At 40.0% G+C, this 20,717-nt stretch overlaps 1 protein-coding gene across 3 annotated transcripts in view; it reads right to left on the bottom strand.

The window, feature by feature from the left end:
- Positions 1-325: 325 nt before the first annotated feature.
- The window catches only part of LOC306832082 (homeobox protein PKNOX2-like), a 107,616-nt gene continuing 87,224 nt past the window's right edge, over positions 326-20,717 (bottom strand). For all 3 annotated transcript variants that reach the window (XM_079356480.1, XM_079356479.1, XM_079356481.1), the window contains 8 exons: positions 13,874-14,045; positions 12,207-12,392; positions 11,888-12,023; positions 10,119-10,216; positions 6,143-6,262; positions 5,910-5,986; positions 4,359-4,537; positions 326-3,240 (listed from right to left, as the gene is read on the bottom strand). In XM_079356480.1, the coding sequence (XP_079212606.1) occupies positions 2,966-3,240; positions 4,359-4,537; positions 5,910-5,986; positions 6,143-6,262; positions 10,119-10,216; positions 11,888-12,023; positions 12,207-12,392; positions 13,874-14,045 (1,243 nt within the window). In that variant the 3' untranslated portion in view covers positions 326-2,965. The remainder of the gene's footprint in view (positions 3,241-4,358; positions 4,538-5,909; positions 5,987-6,142; positions 6,263-10,118; positions 10,217-11,887; positions 12,024-12,206; positions 12,393-13,873; positions 14,046-20,717) is intronic.

Here is a 20,717-nt window from a genome sequence, read left to right as displayed (position 1 = left end):
TCTTTAGTTTGTAAACTAACAGAAAATTGCTTGCATTTGCTTGTTGTTCATTCTTTGTTTGTTGTGTTTTTGTTGTGTTTTTTATTGTTTATTTTCTTGTCTCTCTTCTCTCTCCTGTCAATTTAGTTGAATTGTTTTATCCTTTCAAAAGCTGCCTGTGGACAAGTGTTGTATATTAGCACATGTGCTAAAACATCAAGTCTGTCCAATGTAGTTCTTATGTCCACATTAAATAAACTTTAAATTTAAATTCATTTTTAAATCACATATTTTACCAAACCAGAAGTTGAAACATGTGCCAAACTTCACACAGTCAGTACCTTTACATGTTTAATTATTAAAATTGCTCTATTGAAACACAATAGATTATGACAACAAAGTGTACAAATGAAATAGAAATAGTTTCTATGTTTGTCACTTTCTCTGGAAGATCCATTAAAAAAAAAAGTCAAGAAAAAATGATTAATGAGCAACAAACTTCACAATGAACAATCAGAACATTCAATGTAACATGGTTTTGTTCTTTTTCCAGACACATTCACATTAGAAACGAGCGACTCCGTGTCTGTGTTTTAGTACAAAACAGAGCTGAAATTGTTCCACAGTTTCTTCCAAAATCCTTCACATTGAATTGAAAGACATATTTATTCTGTTTTTTTTTCTTTTTCACACGTCATTTTCCTCCAAAATCATCTTCTTTGAAACAGTCTCTCAGTAATTGACATTTTCTCTGTCACGTCTGGACTCCAAAGTGTTGCGCCTCTTCAAGGTTGAGACTTGGGTGAGACGGTTTGAAGATGCGTCTTGCAGTTCTTGCCATACTCGTGTTTCATGGCAGATTCACCCGTGTTCACAAAATACAAAAACCTGGTTCAAAAGGTTTGCAAAATCTTTGAAGTAAACGCAGAAGCAGCTGTCATTGTCAGGTTGTACATTAAGCTACAACTGTCTTAGACCACACAAACAAAATGAAATAAATATGCAAACCTTCATCACCAGAATGCAAACATAAATCCAATACACAAACTACGTGTGCAGTCAGAGTTCACTGGTTTACTACAGGTTTTTTTTTTCTTTTCTTTTTTTGCTCATGGGATATGAAAAAGAAGTAAACTAAGATTGTTTTTCAAAGTCATGCTCGAAAAAGGTTTATCAGAGCTGTCAGTCGAGATTCTCTCACATTGAAGAGTCATGCTGAATGAAAGTGTTGTTCAACCTGAGAACCTGTGAGTCATTTTAAAAAGGCGAGAATGACGTCTCAGCACGCTGCAACTTCTTCAGTCACCGATGCAGTTATTTGGACAGCATAACACATTTTTCTTTATCCGCCTCTAAGCTTTTTAGTCTTATTTAAGGAAGCAAAATGACACATTAAATGTGAAGTTTAAGTGTGTGTTCAGTCATTTGAAAGTAAAAAAAAAACCTGCAGCCCTTTTTGTAACCCATTTCATTGTGCCAAATATTTGTACTGATTACATTCAAATAAGGTATTTCTAAGACACTTTTCACACCAAACTGTTCAATCATAGCAGCTTGGTCAGCAGCCCTACGCTTCAAAATAGATATCCAGGGAACTTTTGCCTGTACAGGGATGTGCTGTCAAGTGAGCCATGATAGATTGGACATTGGTCCAATGTGCAGGATATTTACTGAAAAAAATTAGCAGCAACCAATATGCGCCCCCTCTTAAGTTTAGATCCTCATGCAGAATAGTAAGCTTTTGTATTAACGGGAGAAAGCAGGCGGTTTTATGACTCCCCACATGACTGTTTTGGACGCCCCTCGGTTTGCTAGGCCTGTCAGATTGTATAAATGTTGTGGTGGTATATCATTTCACACTGTAAAAGTCAATTGTTTACGATGACCAACCAGAGCTACTGACAACCCAAGTTTCCTTTGAACACTCCCATAGTTAGAAGTAAAAGTGCTTGCTGTTATAATGGTGCTCTGCTCTCTCTGTGAGTGTGTGTAATTATGCAAACAATTCAAAATCAGTTTTGCAATGAAAAAGTGTTAGTGTCAGAAACGGCCCCAGTTCACTTTCTTACATGGAAAGGCCTCACAGAGACTTGAATAAGTAAAGCCAGGTAGACTTTCAAAATCTAGCTCCCCCCGCCGTATATGATTTAATTTGTGTGATTTTTTTATTGACGTGGGAGAGGATGGACATTTAAACAAGCAGGGTGAGCTACACACTCGCACACAGAGCTGTTCCAGCCTGTACGCTCCAACATAGGACGTGCTGCAGTTCTGCCTGGAACTATATATTCTTCGGAACGAGTTCTGTGGGGGTTTTCTTGGCCATCACCTGGCTTAAAATTGTAAAAAAAAAAAAACCTGGAGGATGGATTCAATACATCACATTAGATGAAAACCCAAAGTGTCATATTCAGAAGCCTGTGGCCATTGACCGAGCTGCTGTTTTCGACGAGTTGAAAGCCTGTCACATTTAATCAAAGCTTTCCACTGTGCAAACATTTTTTGATCTGTGTGAAACTACTGACTCCTTGATGTCCTTTTTGAAGACCATTTTTGTTCCATCCGAATGTACCAGCTCTCTGAACATATTCAGTTTATTTTTATTCACTGCCTCTGAAACCATCCTAACAGGAAGTACTCTTTCAAACTAATTACCTGTTAATTACCTGTGCCATTTCTTTCCAAATGACTTGGGCTGAAGAGTACAAAAAATGTGCTAAATATCCAAATATTTGAGGAGCCCACTGCAAGAAAACGTACTATATTAGAATGAAACAACACATTTATTAAACTAATATTTGTCCTTTATAACCATGATCATGGTGGCCGTTGTGTCTGATTAGTCTCCGTGGTGGCTCTGCGGAAGAGTCTCTGATGGAGAAAAACTTGTGTATGCCCTTTAAAGCTCTGCACAGTCACTCAGCATCAGAGTTTGAACGAGGCTGTATTCAGGGCACAGCTGAGGATACATTCGTACATTTTTGTCCTACTCCAGTTCCTCTCTGTGCTCCATGCTAAGCTCTCTCCTCACTCCTCCTCCCACACTAGACATTTGTCTCTCCCTGTTGTTGTCCTCTTCCCCGTCCTCCTCCTCCTCCTCTTCCTCCTCCATTCCTTCCTCTTCTTCCTCCTCCTCCTCCTCTTCCTCCTCCTCCTCCTCGGTGCCGTCCATGGAGTCGTCAGCTCCCAGCATGGCTTGTTGCATGGCCAGCGTGGCTGAGTCTGATGACAGCGAGTGGAGGGAGTCCATACTCAGAGGGTCTGAGGGGAGACACCAAAACAGGAAATGTCATTTCTACTTTCACCTATGTACAATCATTTTTTGGGGAAGAATTTTAACTCACATAACGACTTGATTACGAAATGCTGGGATTGTATTTACATCATGTCCATGATGTGGAAGCCCACACTTGTGCTTGTACTAGTGCAGGAGCAACAGTATTGTGCCAAATAACTAAGTATGCAAGGACCAAGGAAGTGTATCTTGCTCGACCAATGAAAAAACTGGACTGTGGAGGGTTAAACGTGCTGGGCTGCCTCGTGTTGTTTCTTCCTAATCTACAAGAGAGTGGGACTCCACATACAGTAGTCACCATACTTTATAAAATCCAACTTGATTTCTGTTGGATAAGTTTGATATATTTTTTTTTTTTTACACCATTTCACATACATAAAGTCACGTGACATTTGTGGCTCTTTCTACTCCTAACCCTGTAAACAGTGACATCTAGTGGATGTAAAACATATAGCAGCCTTACACTTGCAGAACAGCAGCTTCACCTCAGCTCACTGATATTAATCAGCCTGGCTTTTTGTCTTAAATGTGAGCAAAAAAAAAAGCTGAAATGCTGTTTTAACAAATGTCATATTAGTTTTTTTTTCATTGAATAACTAAATGCATGTTTTCCTTAAAACCTAGGTATAAAATATGTGTGGCCACATCAACATAAATGTACATATTTGCTGTATTTGCTACCTAGTTGATGTGAATAAGTGCAGGGTTGAAACTTATTTGACATTTCACTCGTTGTAGAAACTAGATGTTCCGTGTTTTAGAGTTTTATAATTGGTATCAGGTGGAAATGTTCCCCTCATTGAGATTTGTCTTTTATAGTAAACATTTCCATAGTACTTTTACTCTCTTCTATTGTGTTTCCCACTTTCTTGCAGAGTTTAAATGTTGAACTTTATGATTATGTTTTTCAAAGCACAGTAATGTTTGAAGCTTCTGAGTCAGCAGGAGCTAAAAAACAAACAAACTGTTATGCTTTGCCACCTCAAGTGCCAACAATGGCAGCTAGTAGTCATTATAAAGGCACGCAAGATAACAATCGACTTTATGTATACACTTTGCTTCATGCAATGAAGTGTTGGCGTACTGTCAGAGTTGTTTCCTGATTGAGATCTGTGTGTCTGCAGTACTCCAGCTACGATGGAGTCAGGCCAGAAGCGTTGAGTCGGACGGTGCTGGGACTTCATCTTCTTGGCTTTGGGAGCCGGGTCTGGATTACTGGCATCCAGCATGGGCTGAAGGATACGCCGACGGGCGTTAATGAACCTATGGGGTGCAGATAAGGGCAGAAGGTGAAGGGGGGGGATTATTACAGGGGATAAAGAGAAATACAAGACACCCTTCATTTTAGAAAAGTAAAACAATTCAATTAAAATCAAAAAGGTTTGTGGGCAGAAACAACAACAGAGGAGGAAAGACAGCGTGCACCACAGCCTCTGACTTTGTGTTTGTTTAAGTTCTCCATACGGCCATCACTCAGTTGAATAAGATAGACCAAGAGTTGGTCTTGTGCAGCCATGGGGGCAACTTTTCAAACAATAATATACCCAACAAATACTATAAAGTATCGTGTATAAATCCACTCAACTTCAACCTCTATAAAAAACATACTTCAGTGTTACTGCGAATACTACACATACTTTTCCAATCATTACTGACATTGTAGCTTTAAATTGATCTCATTCACTGATCCTGTTGCTCTGTTGTTCTCCTGTTTTTGAAGCCCAATACAGTTCAACAAACAGCTGTTCAACATTAGTCTGTTTGGTTGTTTTTTTCTAGCCACAGCAACTTTACTAAACGTTGCTGATGTACTCATGATAAACATTGGATCTCTTTTGTAATATACTATAAAAAAAGACTAGGTATTTTATGTGCTCTTGTGTAAAGTGTACTGACATAATATTTGTAATGAACTGGCACAATGCAGATAAAGACTGATTGATGAAAAAAATGATGGATTTGGCATCATATGTCCTGAACAATAAGAGACGATATCTTGTGACAGAAAAATGATGGTCAGCCCCTTACTGTCTTATGGCTTATATTTTTCTGTCACAAGGAATTAAAGTATCAGATAATGTCTTGGCTAGATTTTGAATGTCACGTGTTTCATGCATGTCGTGTCGATTTTTAAAGACACAATCCATCCTCTCTCTAATTCAAACACAATGCAGTAAATTAAAGGGTTAAAGAAGAAGATCAACCTGACAGGAGCCACTCTGCTAAAAAAAAGAATGTGCCAAACACAAAATGTTTGTTCAAAACTTTTCATACAAAAATATGTAATTTCAGTTTGGCTGTAACAATGGCTGCCACATACTGTAGGGCTTCTTGTGATAAATCAATTTCTGATTGTATTACAGACCAGTAAATGCAAGGTGAACCAAGATTAATACCTCTGCCTACATCATAATATCACCTGAAAAGATTTAACAAAAAGTCCAAAAAAATAAATCAGCATTCATTCCTAAGTGTCACATCAAAAGAAAAGAGACATTTTGGTCTGATGTGTACTGACTAAACATGGCCAGGAGATGGCACCACAGTAATGCTAATTTTCACAGACGCGTTGGCATTTTCGAGTTTGTTTTAAGCAAAGCCTTCATTCCAATTTTCACAACTAGAATCATCTTACCAGTTGTTCACTTGCAGGAGGGTGAGATTAGTCTGTGCTGCAATCTGTCGCTTCTCATCTTCTGTGGGGTACGGGTGCTGGAAGGGGACAAACGTGATGTTGATTTCTCATGTAAAAAGCATCTAAATACTGTGATGTCCTTCAAATACCATCTCCCTCAGGAAGCCAAATAAAGGTCCCTCTGAGTCGAATGCAGACTCTATACATGTGTTAGACCGCAAACTCTGCCTCACCATGAGATGCTGGAAGAGCCAGGAGCGCATGATGTTGGTGGCATGTTTGGGAAGAACCCCCCTCTTGTTCTTGGACTTCTTGTCTTCGCTGTCCAGCAGGGAGGCGAGGTCCACATTGACCTTTAAACAAACACCAGGAAGAGAAGAAAAGAGAAGAGACAAGGAAGAATGGAAAAAAAAAGGAATAAAATGAGTGGACGGCTTTGTTATGGTTGCCACGGAAACAAAAGGAGAATACCAATTACCTGCCTTTTTTTTCCGTGGCAAGGGCAGAAACACCTCCTCAAGTGTCACCATGGTAACTGAATTTGAGTAATGATACTTAAAACATGAAAAGCTGAACACTTGACTGTGTGGACCAACAGGACTGTCAGAGTCTATTTGGAGCTCTGATGAGTCTTCAGTCAGAAGTTCGGCTGTCACAGTTTAGTACCGATTGTCGAGCAGCGTGTGTAAAGTGTGACAGTGTTTGTCTGTTTGTGTTGACCTGAGCCTGTCTTTGTGTTCCTCAGAAATCATTATTTGCACGCTATTGTTTGGAGTGTGAGCGCTGAAGGACGAGATTCTCCCAGACTATTGACAGCTCTGACAGCCTGTGGTGAACATATGGATCCATGTGTGTTGTGTGTGCGTGTGACAGACAAAGTATTCAGTCTAGTTGCATTACTTGTGAGGACCAAATCAAGCAAGTCCATTATTTTCTAGAGAGTTGTTGTGATATTTAAGGGAGTTGAGGTCAGAGTGTGGTTACCCTGAGGTTACATTTTTGTCTTACAACCATGTTGATGACTTTTTAGCAAGACTCAACCTCCAGTGTTGAAAAATGAAGCCAACATGGAAGAGCGAAAACGTGCAGTTCCTCAAGTGTCCACTTGAGGCTGACTGCAGGAGCCTCGGAAGTCACATACACACCCATTCAAAAAAGACTTTTTTACAGAAGAAATTAACATGATTAAAGCCTGGTTAAAAAAAACAAAAAACGATAGTGTCTTTATGAGGACATGCTGTGAGGCAGGTGATCTTTTTTTTTTACGCTTAACCAATTGATTTGATGAAGAATAGGAGTTGTTTATAACTGAGCGTGTGGCTGAGCTCACTGAAGGACGGGCCCGATGTAGCCGTTTGTTGTGAGACTTAAAAAACGGCCTCAGCTCAAGCCATTCGCCTGGTGTTAGGTTGACTGAGACAGCATTTTTTATTTTTTTTATTTTATTTTTTTATTGAGTTACTTCTACCCTCAGCAAAGCATATTATGATCATAACCCATGTACAAGAACTTTCTAATTTATTATCAAAAATGAGTATCAGGGTATTGAAGCAAATGTATAGTTATTGGCATATTAGCTAAAGATTTCTGTCATTTAGAATAAGATCCTAATAAACAGCCAGTATGCTACTAATTAGCATGCTAATAAGCGACTAGTTTTAAGGTATAATTTTTAGGATAGTACAAGAACGTTTAGAATAAAATAGCAAAATTATTTTAATGTTCAGGCGAAACTGTGTTATATTCTTTGCAATTATCAAAACCAGAGAAACCTGTGATTTTACAGTTGTAGGCTAATGGGACATGTCTTGTGGTGGCAGCCGCCATGATAGAGCTACCAAAACGGACCTGGCATGTTTATCATTGCCAAGGAAAAACCGGGATCTAAAGTCAAAGATGAGCAGGCGGGAACTGCTACTGAAGGCTGCCGTATGTGCTGCTGTAAAATGACATGTAAATTATACTTGGATACATCATCTGTAAACATGTTCTTTTCTTCCGGTCTATTTGGTCTGTTCATCTTGACTACACTCTAGTCCCTACCAGCCTCAACATCATCTTTTTTTTTCGTTTTTCTTTGATTGAAAGCCCCCCTGTGGTGGAATTCGTTTACTGTTTTTAATAGTGAATCTTGTGATCTTAATTTAAAGTGTTATCACACAATCATCACATTACACAATGTCCTTTACTGCCTGCATATACATAACAATGTTCTACAGCATATATTATATTAAATGTTTGTTTGAGACACTTTCATTCCAAAAAACTTTAAATATGAAAATATTGAAGAACATTTCATATTCATTAGCATGCAGGACAAACTGCATGTATAAATTTAAAAAAAACAAGTCTTGTAAAGAATGTAACAGTTAATGATCTTACAGAGTGTAGTAGTTGAATGAATCTGAGCTAGAGATGAATAACAGACAAAGCCTCCCCTTAATGTCCATAAATACACATCCACACACGCCCAGATCCCCTACACACACAAAACCAAACTCATTAGAGTTGCAGCTGGGTGTCACGTGGGTGACCCACCTCTCATTCCCCCCTCAGTGTGTGTGTGTGTGTGTGTGTGTGTGTTCTGAGGAAAAGCAAGGTTAAATTAATTGGCGACAGCGAGCTTGAGAGTCTGATTACTTGGGGCTTGTCGGCAAAGTAGCGACGGGGCTGCGTTCAATTCCCTGTACACATGTAGCTGTCCTCCTCTGCTGGGTCATAGTTATTCACAGAGGCCTCCTCTGTCAAGCACAGAATTACCTGTGTGAGCCGGAGACGCTCTTCAGGACAATTGTGCTGCAAACGGAGCACTGTTTGAACTAAAATGCTCCTGTTGAAATGTGGGCAGTGGCTTTGACATGAAACCAATTGAAATCCAAACTAATCAGAATCTTCTACTGTAAAATATGTCATTACATCATCCATGATGGTGGTTGTAGGGTGGTGCAGTGGTAAGCAGCGTTATCTCACTGCAGGAAGCTTCCTAGTTCAAACCCCTGGATGGACAGGGACCCTTCTGTGTGTGTGCCCATTTACTTTGGCTTGTCCAGCTTAACCCCACAGTGCAAAGACAAATGTGTAGATAATGGATGGAGGGATAGTTAGATTCTACGTTTTTCCTCTTCTGTACATTCAATAAGACAGGTATGAAGGGCAGTCAGCTTGTCTACTACCCAATATTTAAGCAGTTAGGAGCAGGGTTGGAAATATTTGAAAAGCTAGCAAGAATTTGAAAGTAGCATTCCCTTTGTGCTCCCTGAACAGCCACGCCCCTCACTAACGTGCATGATAGCCGCTACTCCAAAGGGAAACCTCATATCCTCGCTAGCATTGTGTAGAAACTATGTTGTCTCAAGTCTCATTCAGCGGTAAGTAAACACTAAACTATATCATAAAACATGAAAAAAACGTGACTATTTAACAACAGCTAACGTTAAACACAGTATATGTGGGCTGGTGCAAACAACGGTTAGAGACGATCAAGGAGACGGAGGGGCATGATTGGATCAACGCATTGGTTGAGGTTTTTTTACAGGCTTACAGCAGCTACAGATGAAGGGTTTTCTTTGTTCTCTTTTTTAAAGCACATTAATTGTTCATTTCTGTCAGGACAAAGAGAATTTCAACGAAAAAATCCTAAAAAGTGTATCTGGACAAAAATGACCAACTCTAAATAATACAGCAAGTGTCCCAAATGTTTAAAAAAAAGTGCAACATTTCAGCAATGGAGTGTTTCTAAAGGCTGTCGCTGTAAGATGATAACAACTTGTGATTCCAAAAATTCCATCATTCAGCACTCTTTATTTCTTTTTAAAGGGTTTAGGTATGATTGATTGTTGATCCCAAGTTTTCAAAGGTTAGCTGCCTGAGAGCGAGAATCTCGTTTGTACATTTTAAGTTCTGCATCTGTTGAATTGAAATTACAAACGCATTCGATCGACAGTCTTGAGTGCATGTCCTTACATGACTTTGGCTCACATTTGAACCTGACAGGATCATGTAAGCACCATAGTAACATACAATTTCATACCATTGTGCCTGTCAGCAGGGTGCCTGAGTTCTGACAGAAACAATGAAAAGATGCCCAGAGGGGCTTCTGTTCGATGTTAAGACATTCCTTTTTTAATCATAATAGAATGAATGTTGGTGGTGAAAGTATAAAGAGGGAGTGAAAGTGTCGACCAGAGCATCGTCAGTCAGCTGTGTTACCTGTGAGTTTTGGATCTGGATGGTTCCTGGTGGCAGCGCCTGCGTTAACACTTGCCCTTGCGATGTCACCATGGCAACCGGCTGATACAGGGTCCCACCTAAGGGGATAATTTGCCGTCATGAGTGTTAAGTGGCTTCAGTAAGCTACTGGCAGCCACATCCTGCATTACCAGCAGTGCCTTATTAACTCACTGTCAGCCCCGACAAAAACAAAAAAACAGGCGAATAGGAGACAAAGTGATTAAATTCAAGGTGTGTTAACATCCTTTGACCCAGAGACGAGGGCTGTTTTTTTTTTCTCCTGCTGGCTTAATTAGCCTTGATCAAAACACTCTCATCACGGTTTGTTTGAGCTCTTCAATGTGTACTGATCAAAGGCGGAGGGATTGATTTATTTTGGGTTAAAAGGGATTTCCAGAGGGCAGGATTAACATTTCACTGTACAGGCTTGACATTATAAGAAGCCATCAGCCAAGAACCCTGTGAAGAACACCAGCACAGATCTCTCATACACACCAAACACAGTCAATATACAAAGTATAGTTGAACACAATTAAAAAGTGAAATGTTCCAGTTTGTATCAGAGAAGTGTGTACTGGTTATTCACTGCAGTTTAAATCAAATGGGTAACGATAATAGTGATTATTATATCAAAATCTTTTTTAAGATAAACTTGTGGGCATTTTCCTAAAAGTCTAAATTCCTTGATGTTACAGATAGTACAGTTGATATAGAAGTCAGGGACAGAGAGTGGGGAATGACATGCAGGAAAGGATTCACAGGTCTTGTCTGTAAAGCTATATCATACTTATAAGCACCTGTATCTACTAACACTGTTTTTCATTGTAATGATTTAAAAGAAAATGTAATGTATAAAGCGCCTTTCAAGGGACGCAAGGAAGAACAGGGATTAACGATAAGAACACAAGAAAAAGGTAAAAGACTGTGAATAGTATCAAAGGATGGGAGTCTGATGGAGAGTTATGTTGTAGTCTTTGGCAGCGCCAACACCATAAAAACCAATGCAGTTCAGCGTTTTCAGAGCTCAATGTCTTCAGCACAAAAACTCCCTCAGCCCTAGCATCAGCTGTTTTCGCAGATACACTCACAATGCTCTTAGTTGAAATTAATTAAACTTTTGGAGGCTCCACAATGTCAGAAACAAATCCAAATGAAGAAGGGGCGAGACTTCTGACATCAAGTTTGTCAACAACAATGGTGAAGGAGAAACTGTTCAGGTCTAGCACTAAATTGTATTTGAATAAAGATTCATGAAATAAAATCAAGTGCACAGAGCTTTGTAAAACAGACCGAAGGGTCACTATAAGATGGAAGCAGAGGTCGATTTCTGTAACAGTAAGTGCGAATGAGAAGGGCTGCGACACTGAGGTTGGGGACGCTGCCAGTGCAAAAAAACTCAGTTAATGGACACCAAAAGCATGTACCGGTAAATGGTCTTAACATGATGCTTTCCATTTAAGGAATGTATGCTTAGCTGTTTAAGGATAACTGTTTTTACATCTACAGATAGTAATGGAACAAGAGTGCAACATAAATATTTCCTAGATGCCCTGCTTCCAACATGTGCTTGTCTGGTCACATATGAAAGTTATTCTCTAAACTGTTAAAAGCAGATTTAAATAAAAGGCTCATGGGACATTCAATCAGTAATTTCGAATGTGACATTACACAATAAAACATCATTGGTCAAAATGAACAGGGTGATGCTGATGTTTGAGGGTGCTATTTCTTTGCAAACAAAGGCTCACCTGATACCACTTGAGAGTTGATGGTTGTCATGGAAAGATTGCCCTGCTGCAGAGTCCCGGCAGGCACCACAATCCCAGAAGGGTTAACAGAGCTGGAGACAGAGGTCATGGATGGAGAGGAGGTCTGAATTAGTTCCTGGGGGATCACAGAGAGACACTAGTGAGTGAAATGTGAAGAGGTAATCCTTACTGAGTATGGCCTAAAACCTGCCAACAGCAGGATCTGCCTGTTGGTAAATGACAGGATGTATATTTAGAACCATTACTCTGGGATTGATGCCTTGAAGAAAGAGTAAGCTCCACAGACAGTGTGACTGACCTGCTGCATGTTGAGACTGGTGTGTGATGGAGAATAGGGCCCTCCCAGGTCGTTCCGGAGGAGGTTGTCACTGTGCATCTTGGTCTTGAGGCAGGTAATGTAGCGGTTGCAGAAATCTTTACAGAGCTCATTGACCTTCTCCAACTCCAACAGGTGGATCCGCAACACCTGAATGGCCTTTACCATCTAAAGGAAACAATCATCAGATCATTTTCACAATTTACTACAGCCCGGTGGTTGTAACAGTTTTAGGCTATACAGAAACTAAAAACCGTTCCATCCATCTTTTAGTGACTGAAATTCTGCAATCATTTTCTAAACTACAATGTCATTGTACCCATGTAAGGTAAATTATTGCATTTACTTATAGAGCAGCAGGGGCATCATAGTGAGACGAAATATTAAAGTAAATTCCCACAGCTTAAGGGCAATACTCAGTTTTTCTTTGGATCATAATAGTCAGAATCATCATAACAATAGAAGCATTTACCAAAAACTGAAGATTGGGGATTAATTCACCAATATCTTTGAGTTTTTGCTTATGATTTTTTAGGAAGATTCCTAAGAAGACTCTTTTGTCAGACTTATCTCCTTGTGCCTAAGTTAAAAGTGCATGCATGTTGTGCCCAATAAGCATAGGTATCCGCTCGCTAATGCCCATAAAAGGGCATGAGTGCAGGGCCCTATAGACAAATAGGCTGGTAGCAAAAAAACAAGTGCTGAGTGGCTCTTTATTGTTATCCTGCACCTACCATATACAATTATGTTCCTTGCACCTGAGTGCTATACAGCCTTAAATTGTATGTATGTGATGCATAGGTTTTGTTTCCACACTAATTTAATGTAAAGCAATTCATAACAGAGAGTATAAAAACAACCTCTGTATATTACGAATGTATGTGAAACGATGGATATATTAGTATTTTCTTACAAATGAAGGTTATCCATAGATCACTGTATGTTAAATGTGACAGTGTGACTCTCCTACGCTCTGTGCGGCGGTCTGAAGTGCACTCCTCAAAGTCACCACTCAAGGTCACCGGAATGGACAGAAAAGTGCTTGGCCAAGGAGCAGATAAATCAGCTAATTAAACGGCGCTCACTTAATCAAGGGACCAGTAAGTCTTTGGCCATCACATCCAGTCAGGCCCGGTGTTACATTACGGCCCTGAGGAAGAGTTAGAGCCCTCTGGGAGGGACGCCTGCACCCAGCGCCTCATAAAACACACAGATGCAGGGTTAATTGACTGTTCAGCACTTGTCGACAGGCCATCCAAAGCACTGTAGTGGCAGAAGTGCACTTTTTTTCCTGGCTCTGTCTTTGTCTCTGATTGACTTCAGCTCCTCCCCTTCTTTTTGTCTCTGAACATTGTCAGCATCCCCTTTCTCTTAATTTGCAATTACTGCTCGCTGTCATGCAAGGGGACGTGCAGGAGGAAGATTACATGTCATGAAGGTGAAGAGAATGATTAGTAGTGGCTATGATGCATGCAAATAAACAGGAATGTCTACATTATTCCACTTATTCTTAATAAGTTCAATAAATCAAAAAACTATTTCAGCTCTTCATTAAGTAAAAAAAATAGGCTACCATTTATCACAAACTTACCGGAACTACCTGCAATTGGCTCTAGTCTAAAGTGTGTTTATGACTTATCTTGTCTTACCAAGTTGTCCAGCTCCGGGTCTTCACTGAAGAAGGGTTTGTGTTCTCGCTCCTGCTGGTGCACAAAGTTTTCGATGTCCACATCAAAGCTGGCTGATGTGATGCACTCAGATCCCTGTGTGGCCTGCTCACATTTCTCAAATAACAACGCCAGCAGGGGGAACAGCGGATGTCTGAGGAGAGAGAAAAAAACAGGCCGAGTGTCACTATATATAGAAGTTTTCTTTTTTCATCTGTGTTTTATTGATTTGTGTATAAATGTTCAATGTGGGTGCATGAAGTTAGATATTAAAGGTCATTAATTTATTGTGGTCAGTTGTGGAATTGTATACATTTCTGTAAAAGCCTTAACTCAATAAAAGAGAAGACGCCAGGCGTGTTAACCTATGGATCAATGAAGGATGTTTGGACACATGACGAGCCAACTCCTTTTCAGTGGTTATGTTCATGTACACCATGGCTGTCAAACAATATATTTTTTAAACCAAGATCAATCCATGAATTTCAATAATTAAATGCAATTAATTGCATTTTTAAAAGCTTGTAAAAAACCCAATTATTTAACATTTCAAGTCAGTTTATGTTTTCCTTTATGTTGTACGTTTTGCTGTCTAAATCTAATGATCCTGTTTGGATAAGAATTGACTTTTATTTTGAAAGAAATAGGAACACTTTCTGCGAGATTGAAAGTTGTGAAATTTACCACAGAAAATGATATTTACTGCGTATTGAAAAGTAATTTTAAAAAGGAGGAACGGTTAAACAAAGTGAAATGTCTGTTGTCACAAGATGGGTATTACTATTGACTCATCAACTGAGCCATCTGGGAGTTTTTCAAAGCAAAATGAGAAATTCAAAGACCCAGCTGTGTCGTTATTTTCCATTGGCTGTAGGAAAACTCTGCAGTACAGTATTCCGTAAGAGGGACTAAATAACATGTGATAAATGTGATTTATAAAATATAGGCCTACACATTAATTTCAAACCGTAATTGTAATTGCCATTAACTGTGTAAACTCTGTTACTGTTTCAACATTGAATGGTCTAACAACTCTGAAGGAAAAGTTCAGAAATGTTTTGGTCTTATTTACCGGTAATTAATTTGAGTTTAAAGTTATTCCCTATACCGTTTGTCCCTTCTTCCCTCCTGTTGTTTCCAGCCCTGGTGAGGCTTCTGATTGCACAACGAGACACACCTGGCCTCGGAGCTTAAAAGAACCAGTGCTTTGCTTCAGGAGGTTTTTGAAGTTGGGACTCACTGGGATTCTCTCTCAGGGATTGTGTGTGGTCTTTTAGAAAACGTTTTTTCAGTTGATTTAATCTTTTACTTGGTCTGTTAATAAATCCACTGGTTTTAACTGTGGTCAGGTGTATGATGTGTTTGATTGAGCCTGTTTGTGGGTTTGCCGTTAGCCGCATGGGGCTGCTTTATTGTGGCGTAACAGGAGCACCCTTTAAACCACAAGACCCTGGGTGTTTGAACGTGAACAGTAAACACTTGACATAGAAAATGACACATTCATTGTCTCTACACAGAATAAAAGATTCAAAAAAATAATACCAGCTCTTTTCTAGCAAAAAAATCTGCTATACTGTACTGTTAACCACGTCGATAGCTTTGTGACATTCCTTAAAGGACAAGCAGAACACACGGGACAAGGTTCAGCCTGCATTTAAAAAAAAGGATCTTTAAGTTTAAAGTAATGGTCTGGAGAAAGGACCGGGCTTCACTGTGTCACCTACATTGTTACCATCTGCCTTTTATAGAGAATGTCACTCATATAAGATCCCCCAGACACACTGTGCAACGGTCCATTCTGTGCTGCTGTATGTATTACATGGCAAGTTATTGAGCGAGGAGAAGTCTGCTGTAATGGCCAGGAAGACGGCAAACTGCAGCTCACCCAAATCTGACAACAACATGGAAAGGAAACTGAGAGAAAAGTTTTGCAAGTTAATAATATTTGTGGCAGTTTATTTTTAAGGGGGGGATTTCTTCAGTCTGTTTTTTTGAAGAAAGCCCAACAGAACCTCTCAAAATATCCAAATACATCCCTGTAAAATCCACTCTGATAAGCACTCTTGGCAGTGTGTAATACATCCTGTGTAAGCTGTTTACTGGTGGCATATTTCATTATGTTCGGGGTTGCCATGCCATACAGAGTTCACAGAGAGGTTTCTTTCAGGGAGGAAAAGTGTTTTCCTTGTTATGTAACCGTGACGATTTAATGAACAGTAAACCAATGAGAAAATCAGAAGAGAAAATCCATAGTGGTGATTATGTCTGACAAAATCCGTCCTGCTGTGGCAAATGAGCCTCTGGAGCCCCCTGCAGGAACTTATAGGTGACATGAGGGCAGCTTAATCCCTTTAATGTTCACAGTCTATGGTTCAATAAAACCAACAGGTTATTTTGGGTTTTTTATAGTTTGATCTCTTGATCCAAACAGCACGCTGCCTTGAGTTAATATGTAGCTGTGGCTTAAATTGAACTAGTTTTATCTCATACTGTAAAACAACAATATGGTAAAGCTTGGAACAGAAACAGAAACAAAATCAGCTAAACAAGACTCCAATGACAAATACAATCATCTATGTTTGATAGCGTTGAAGTAGCCGGTGTCCCCTTCATCATCATGTTTCTTTTTTTGTGTCTTGTTTGGATCAGAACTTAACCAGTAAAAATCTAAATAAATAACAAACACCATCTGTTAAATATACTTGCCTTTAAACCACACTTACAGACAACCCGCTGCATCGTGAACGTGTTTCTTCACTTAACTATGTACGGACTTCTGGAGGGAACACCAAATAAATCAGACAGCATAAAGCACAGAAGTAGTGATGATCTGTTGCCACCTGTTTTGTCACATATGTTTGTTGCTATGCAAAGGCACTGACACATCACATTTCAGGTCGTTGTGGACTTGACAGAGACTTTCTGCAAGTCTCTGATGTCTCCGATGTTGTGTTTCCTGGTCTCATCACCATGTAACTCGACACTGCTCCTAGCGGTTATATGCATTTTGCATCAAGGGGAAGTGAGCGTTCATTTCTGACGGCTTGCACAACAAACCAAACCACCGCACGATACCAAAGGGCAGGCTGATGCCATGCGCTTGCGTTAGAGTATAAAAGCAAGAATACTCAGGGCTTTATGGTAGCCCAGCTACTCCTCGTGTCCTGCTGGGTTAAATTAAGGCTCGCTCTCATCAATGGAGTCTGGTGTGTTCGAAAATTAGCTTTGCAACTACTGTTGATTTTTTAGAAAGTGCTTTTGAAATACCAAACAGTGTTTTTTTAAATATCTATCTACAATGTAAGCGGACCGTTTAAATAACAATCGGTGCTTTTCAGTGTCAAAAACAAACAGTTTCAGAGACCATAAAGAACGTCCAACTTTTATTGGCTGTCGACTAAGAGGGTAATCTAAAGCACTTAGACATTAGAGCCAATGCTATGACAGAAAAAAAATAGGACAGAGGTTTGTAAAATACCTGTATCCTCCTTAATGGTAATAGTTTGCTGGACTATGGTCTCCAGAGCACACATATATCTCCCCATTTTTTTATTTCCCACTGTGTGTGAGTGTTTGTGTGGTGAGTGAATTTTGCAGGGGGCTGCACTGACATGGAGGCAGACTGGGCCTCTGCTCAGGCTCTAACCCATGGCTCTCATTTGCAGCCTTTAATAGTCGTCTATATTATACTCTAATCTGCCTGATCCCAATTTAATGCCGCTCCCTCAGCCAGACGTGGCATGAATACTAAACAGGAGCGTCACGTGCAGAGTGGAGAGCCTCTGCCTTGTCTGTTTCATGTCTGTCTGGTGGAGGGCTGGAGGAGAACTTGGGTGGGGGTTGAGAATTACAGGGGGTGCTAACTGAGAGAAAACAGGGTGACTCTCAGCTCTGCAGATGGTGTCCTAACAAGTTATTTACTCTCACATTCAGACTCTGTGTTATTTTTATTACAGAAAGGGCTTAAGGGTGAGGAGATTTCACTTCTTTTTTTCTCCCTCTCTTCTTTTGAGTCTAAGTGTCTATAAACACAGAAGAAGAAGAAGAAGAAGAAGAAGAAGAACGTGTCAGCCCACTAGTGTCAACAAAATGGCTTGTTTGAGTCGTGACTTGCTTAATAAAACAACACGCAGACATAAACACGCATACACTAACACGTCTATTCACAGAAATTTGCTGTCAAGGCGATTGTGCCACTGCAGGGCCTGGGGACCCAGGGGCTTTGTGGGTAGAGTTACAGAGTACACAACATCCTGATTCACTGGTAAATACACTTTGTGTGTGAATGGCAGAAAACAATAACAGCCGTGCTAAAACAAAACAAAAAAACCCCAAGCAAATACAGTAATTAAAGTAGAGTAAAGGTGTGGTAATCTGTGTGATGTTTACATATCAAGGGAAGGAAATGTCTTTGAAAATAAGGTCGATACATTGTACATAGAGGTGGATCGTCCCTATAGATCACATTCTTCAGCTGACTGATAAATCAACACATGAAACGCCCATTTGATGAATTGCTGCTTTTTGTCGTTGCACTTGTAAGTATGACTTAGTAGTAGCTAAAGCATGAGGGACATTCAGTCGGGTGATATAAAGTCTTCTCTGAGCACTAGTCTTGGGTGATAGATGGCTTAAGTGTGTTTAACAGAAGGACCAAAATGTCAGATATCTACCTAAATCATAAAATGATTAATGTTGAATTGCTGGCTTGTAAGTCTGGTACTACAACCACTCGACGTCCCTGACGCCCAGCGACTGTACCACCATCAGACTGCGTCGCTACCGAAACCATCACTAATAAATCAATTGATTGATTGACTGTTTCTGAATATCTTAATTAATTTGGCCACTTAAAAAAATAGTAACCTGAGGTTTGCTATCTTTTATTACTTTCTTGCCAGTAGAGTGCTGCATGTTCAAAACTGACAAGAGATGCAGTTATATTATCATATTATGAACGTTTTACTATTGGGCTTTTAGGGAGGCTTTTTTTTTCTCCTACTGATAACACCTTAGAAATCTGAAAGAAAATCTGAATTTTGGTTATTGCACATGTTTTTGCATAGAGACACTTGAAGTCAAGCAAAGGCAGAGTGCAACGAATTCCCTTTTTGTAATATAAATCATTGGTGCTCTGCAGCTGAAAGGAATATTGGAGTAAATGGTGCAAAAGTTAAAAGGCATTTTGGCAATCAGCCTCTTCATGAGGAGTCATTCTCTCCTTGATGATGAACCAGTGTGCACATTTGGACTTTGCCAACTCAAAGTGAGGTAAAAACACCGCCCTTTGGCGCTTTCTATGACCTTTACACAGGAAGTTGGGATTAAGGTAGATGGGGTGTGAAAAAGCATGCATTTTTATGAACGTGAACATAGCTGCATGTGTCTGTGTGTGTGTGTGTGTGTGTGTGTGTGTGTGTGTGTGTGTGTGTGTGTGTGTGTGTGTGTGTGTGTGTGTGTGTGTGTGTGTGTGTGTGTGTGTGTGTGTGTGTGTGTGTGTGTGTGTGTGTGTGTGTGTATGCTGGGGGAGTGCATGGTCACGCAATGTGTGTTTTCCAGTTTCACTACCTCCTGCCACCATCCAGAGCCCCCCCGTGTGGGCTGCCAGAAGCAGCAGGTTCTATCTGCAGTGCGGCGGAGTGGAGATTGCCGGCTGGGGGATCATTACAGGGGCCATAAAAGAGCGATTTACAGGACAGCCAGAGAGTAGAGTCAGCACGGTCCCCACCCTCTAGCACTGCACCGTGCTGGGTCACCAACCGAAAGCCCGAAACGCAGAATCAGGCCAGCGGGGAGACATGATGACTTAAACATGAAGGTGAAGGGACATGGCAGAGCTACTGACATCTGCTTTCTCGTACACGTTTCAGAGGCTCAGTTGGTAAAAACGGAGTACAGTTTAATTTTAGTGTTTGATGCAGGACGTTACACTTCAAAGAAATAAAACATGAAATGCTTTCAAACATGCTGCAATAGCAGAAAATAGTTTTTCTTTCAAATTGATTAGCTGGTCGAGATTTGAATGCAATTTGTGGAAAAATCTTAAATCAACAACAAACTTTAAGTGTACCATCATTTTTTATACAGTTAGTTTCATACATGAACAGAATATACTTCACTGTTATTAACACACAGATACATGATGCTTACGTGGAAAATGAGCTGAAGGGCACAGCTCTAACCCTTTACAGATACACTATAATGCAACAAAGTATGCTAAGTGTTTGCATAAAGGTTAGGTTGTTTCACCTCCTTCTCCTAAACCCCTTAGAGATATGCTGATTTACTGTTTGGAGTTCAGTTTAACCTGAGCTATTTTCAAGAAGAAGAAAAAAAAGTCCAGTGTAAATATCTGAACCCCAGACCTTCTAAACTTACGGTTGAGAGACGAGAGATCAACTGAGCAAAGCTGCTGGTTGAAAAGTATTCACCAGATGTGTCCAGATGTGACCAGATGCAGATGTGTCGGCCTTGTTGTGCAAATAGACTCTTATTTACACACCCAGCAGATAGAGAGCAACATTGCAATGGTTGGATTTCAGGTTTTTCTGTCACCTAATAATTTTCACGTCAAACTTGACTCTATTTTCAGCTGTAGCTCTTACACTGAGTGTCTGCAGCTTGGAGCTGAGCAGGTTGAGTACAGTACTGCTTTCAATGAGGACTGTTATACAACCAAATGCTTCAGAACAATTACTGAATGTGTTTTTTGAGAAGGACTTTAAAAGAAAAAAAAAAAGAAGAAGAAAAAAAATGGCGTCTCAGAATTCCTGAATAAATTCATTATAACCAACAGTGGTTTGTTAATAAGGGGAGCTACTCAAAC

The sequence above is a fragment of the Symphodus melops genome (genome assembly GCF_947650265.1).
Source record: "Symphodus melops genome assembly, chromosome: 11".
NCBI classification, from domain to species: domain Eukaryota; kingdom Metazoa; phylum Chordata; class Actinopteri; order Labriformes; family Labridae; genus Symphodus; species Symphodus melops.
Note: the sequence above shows the minus strand (reverse complement) of the source record. Positions and strands in the feature narration are given on the sequence as shown.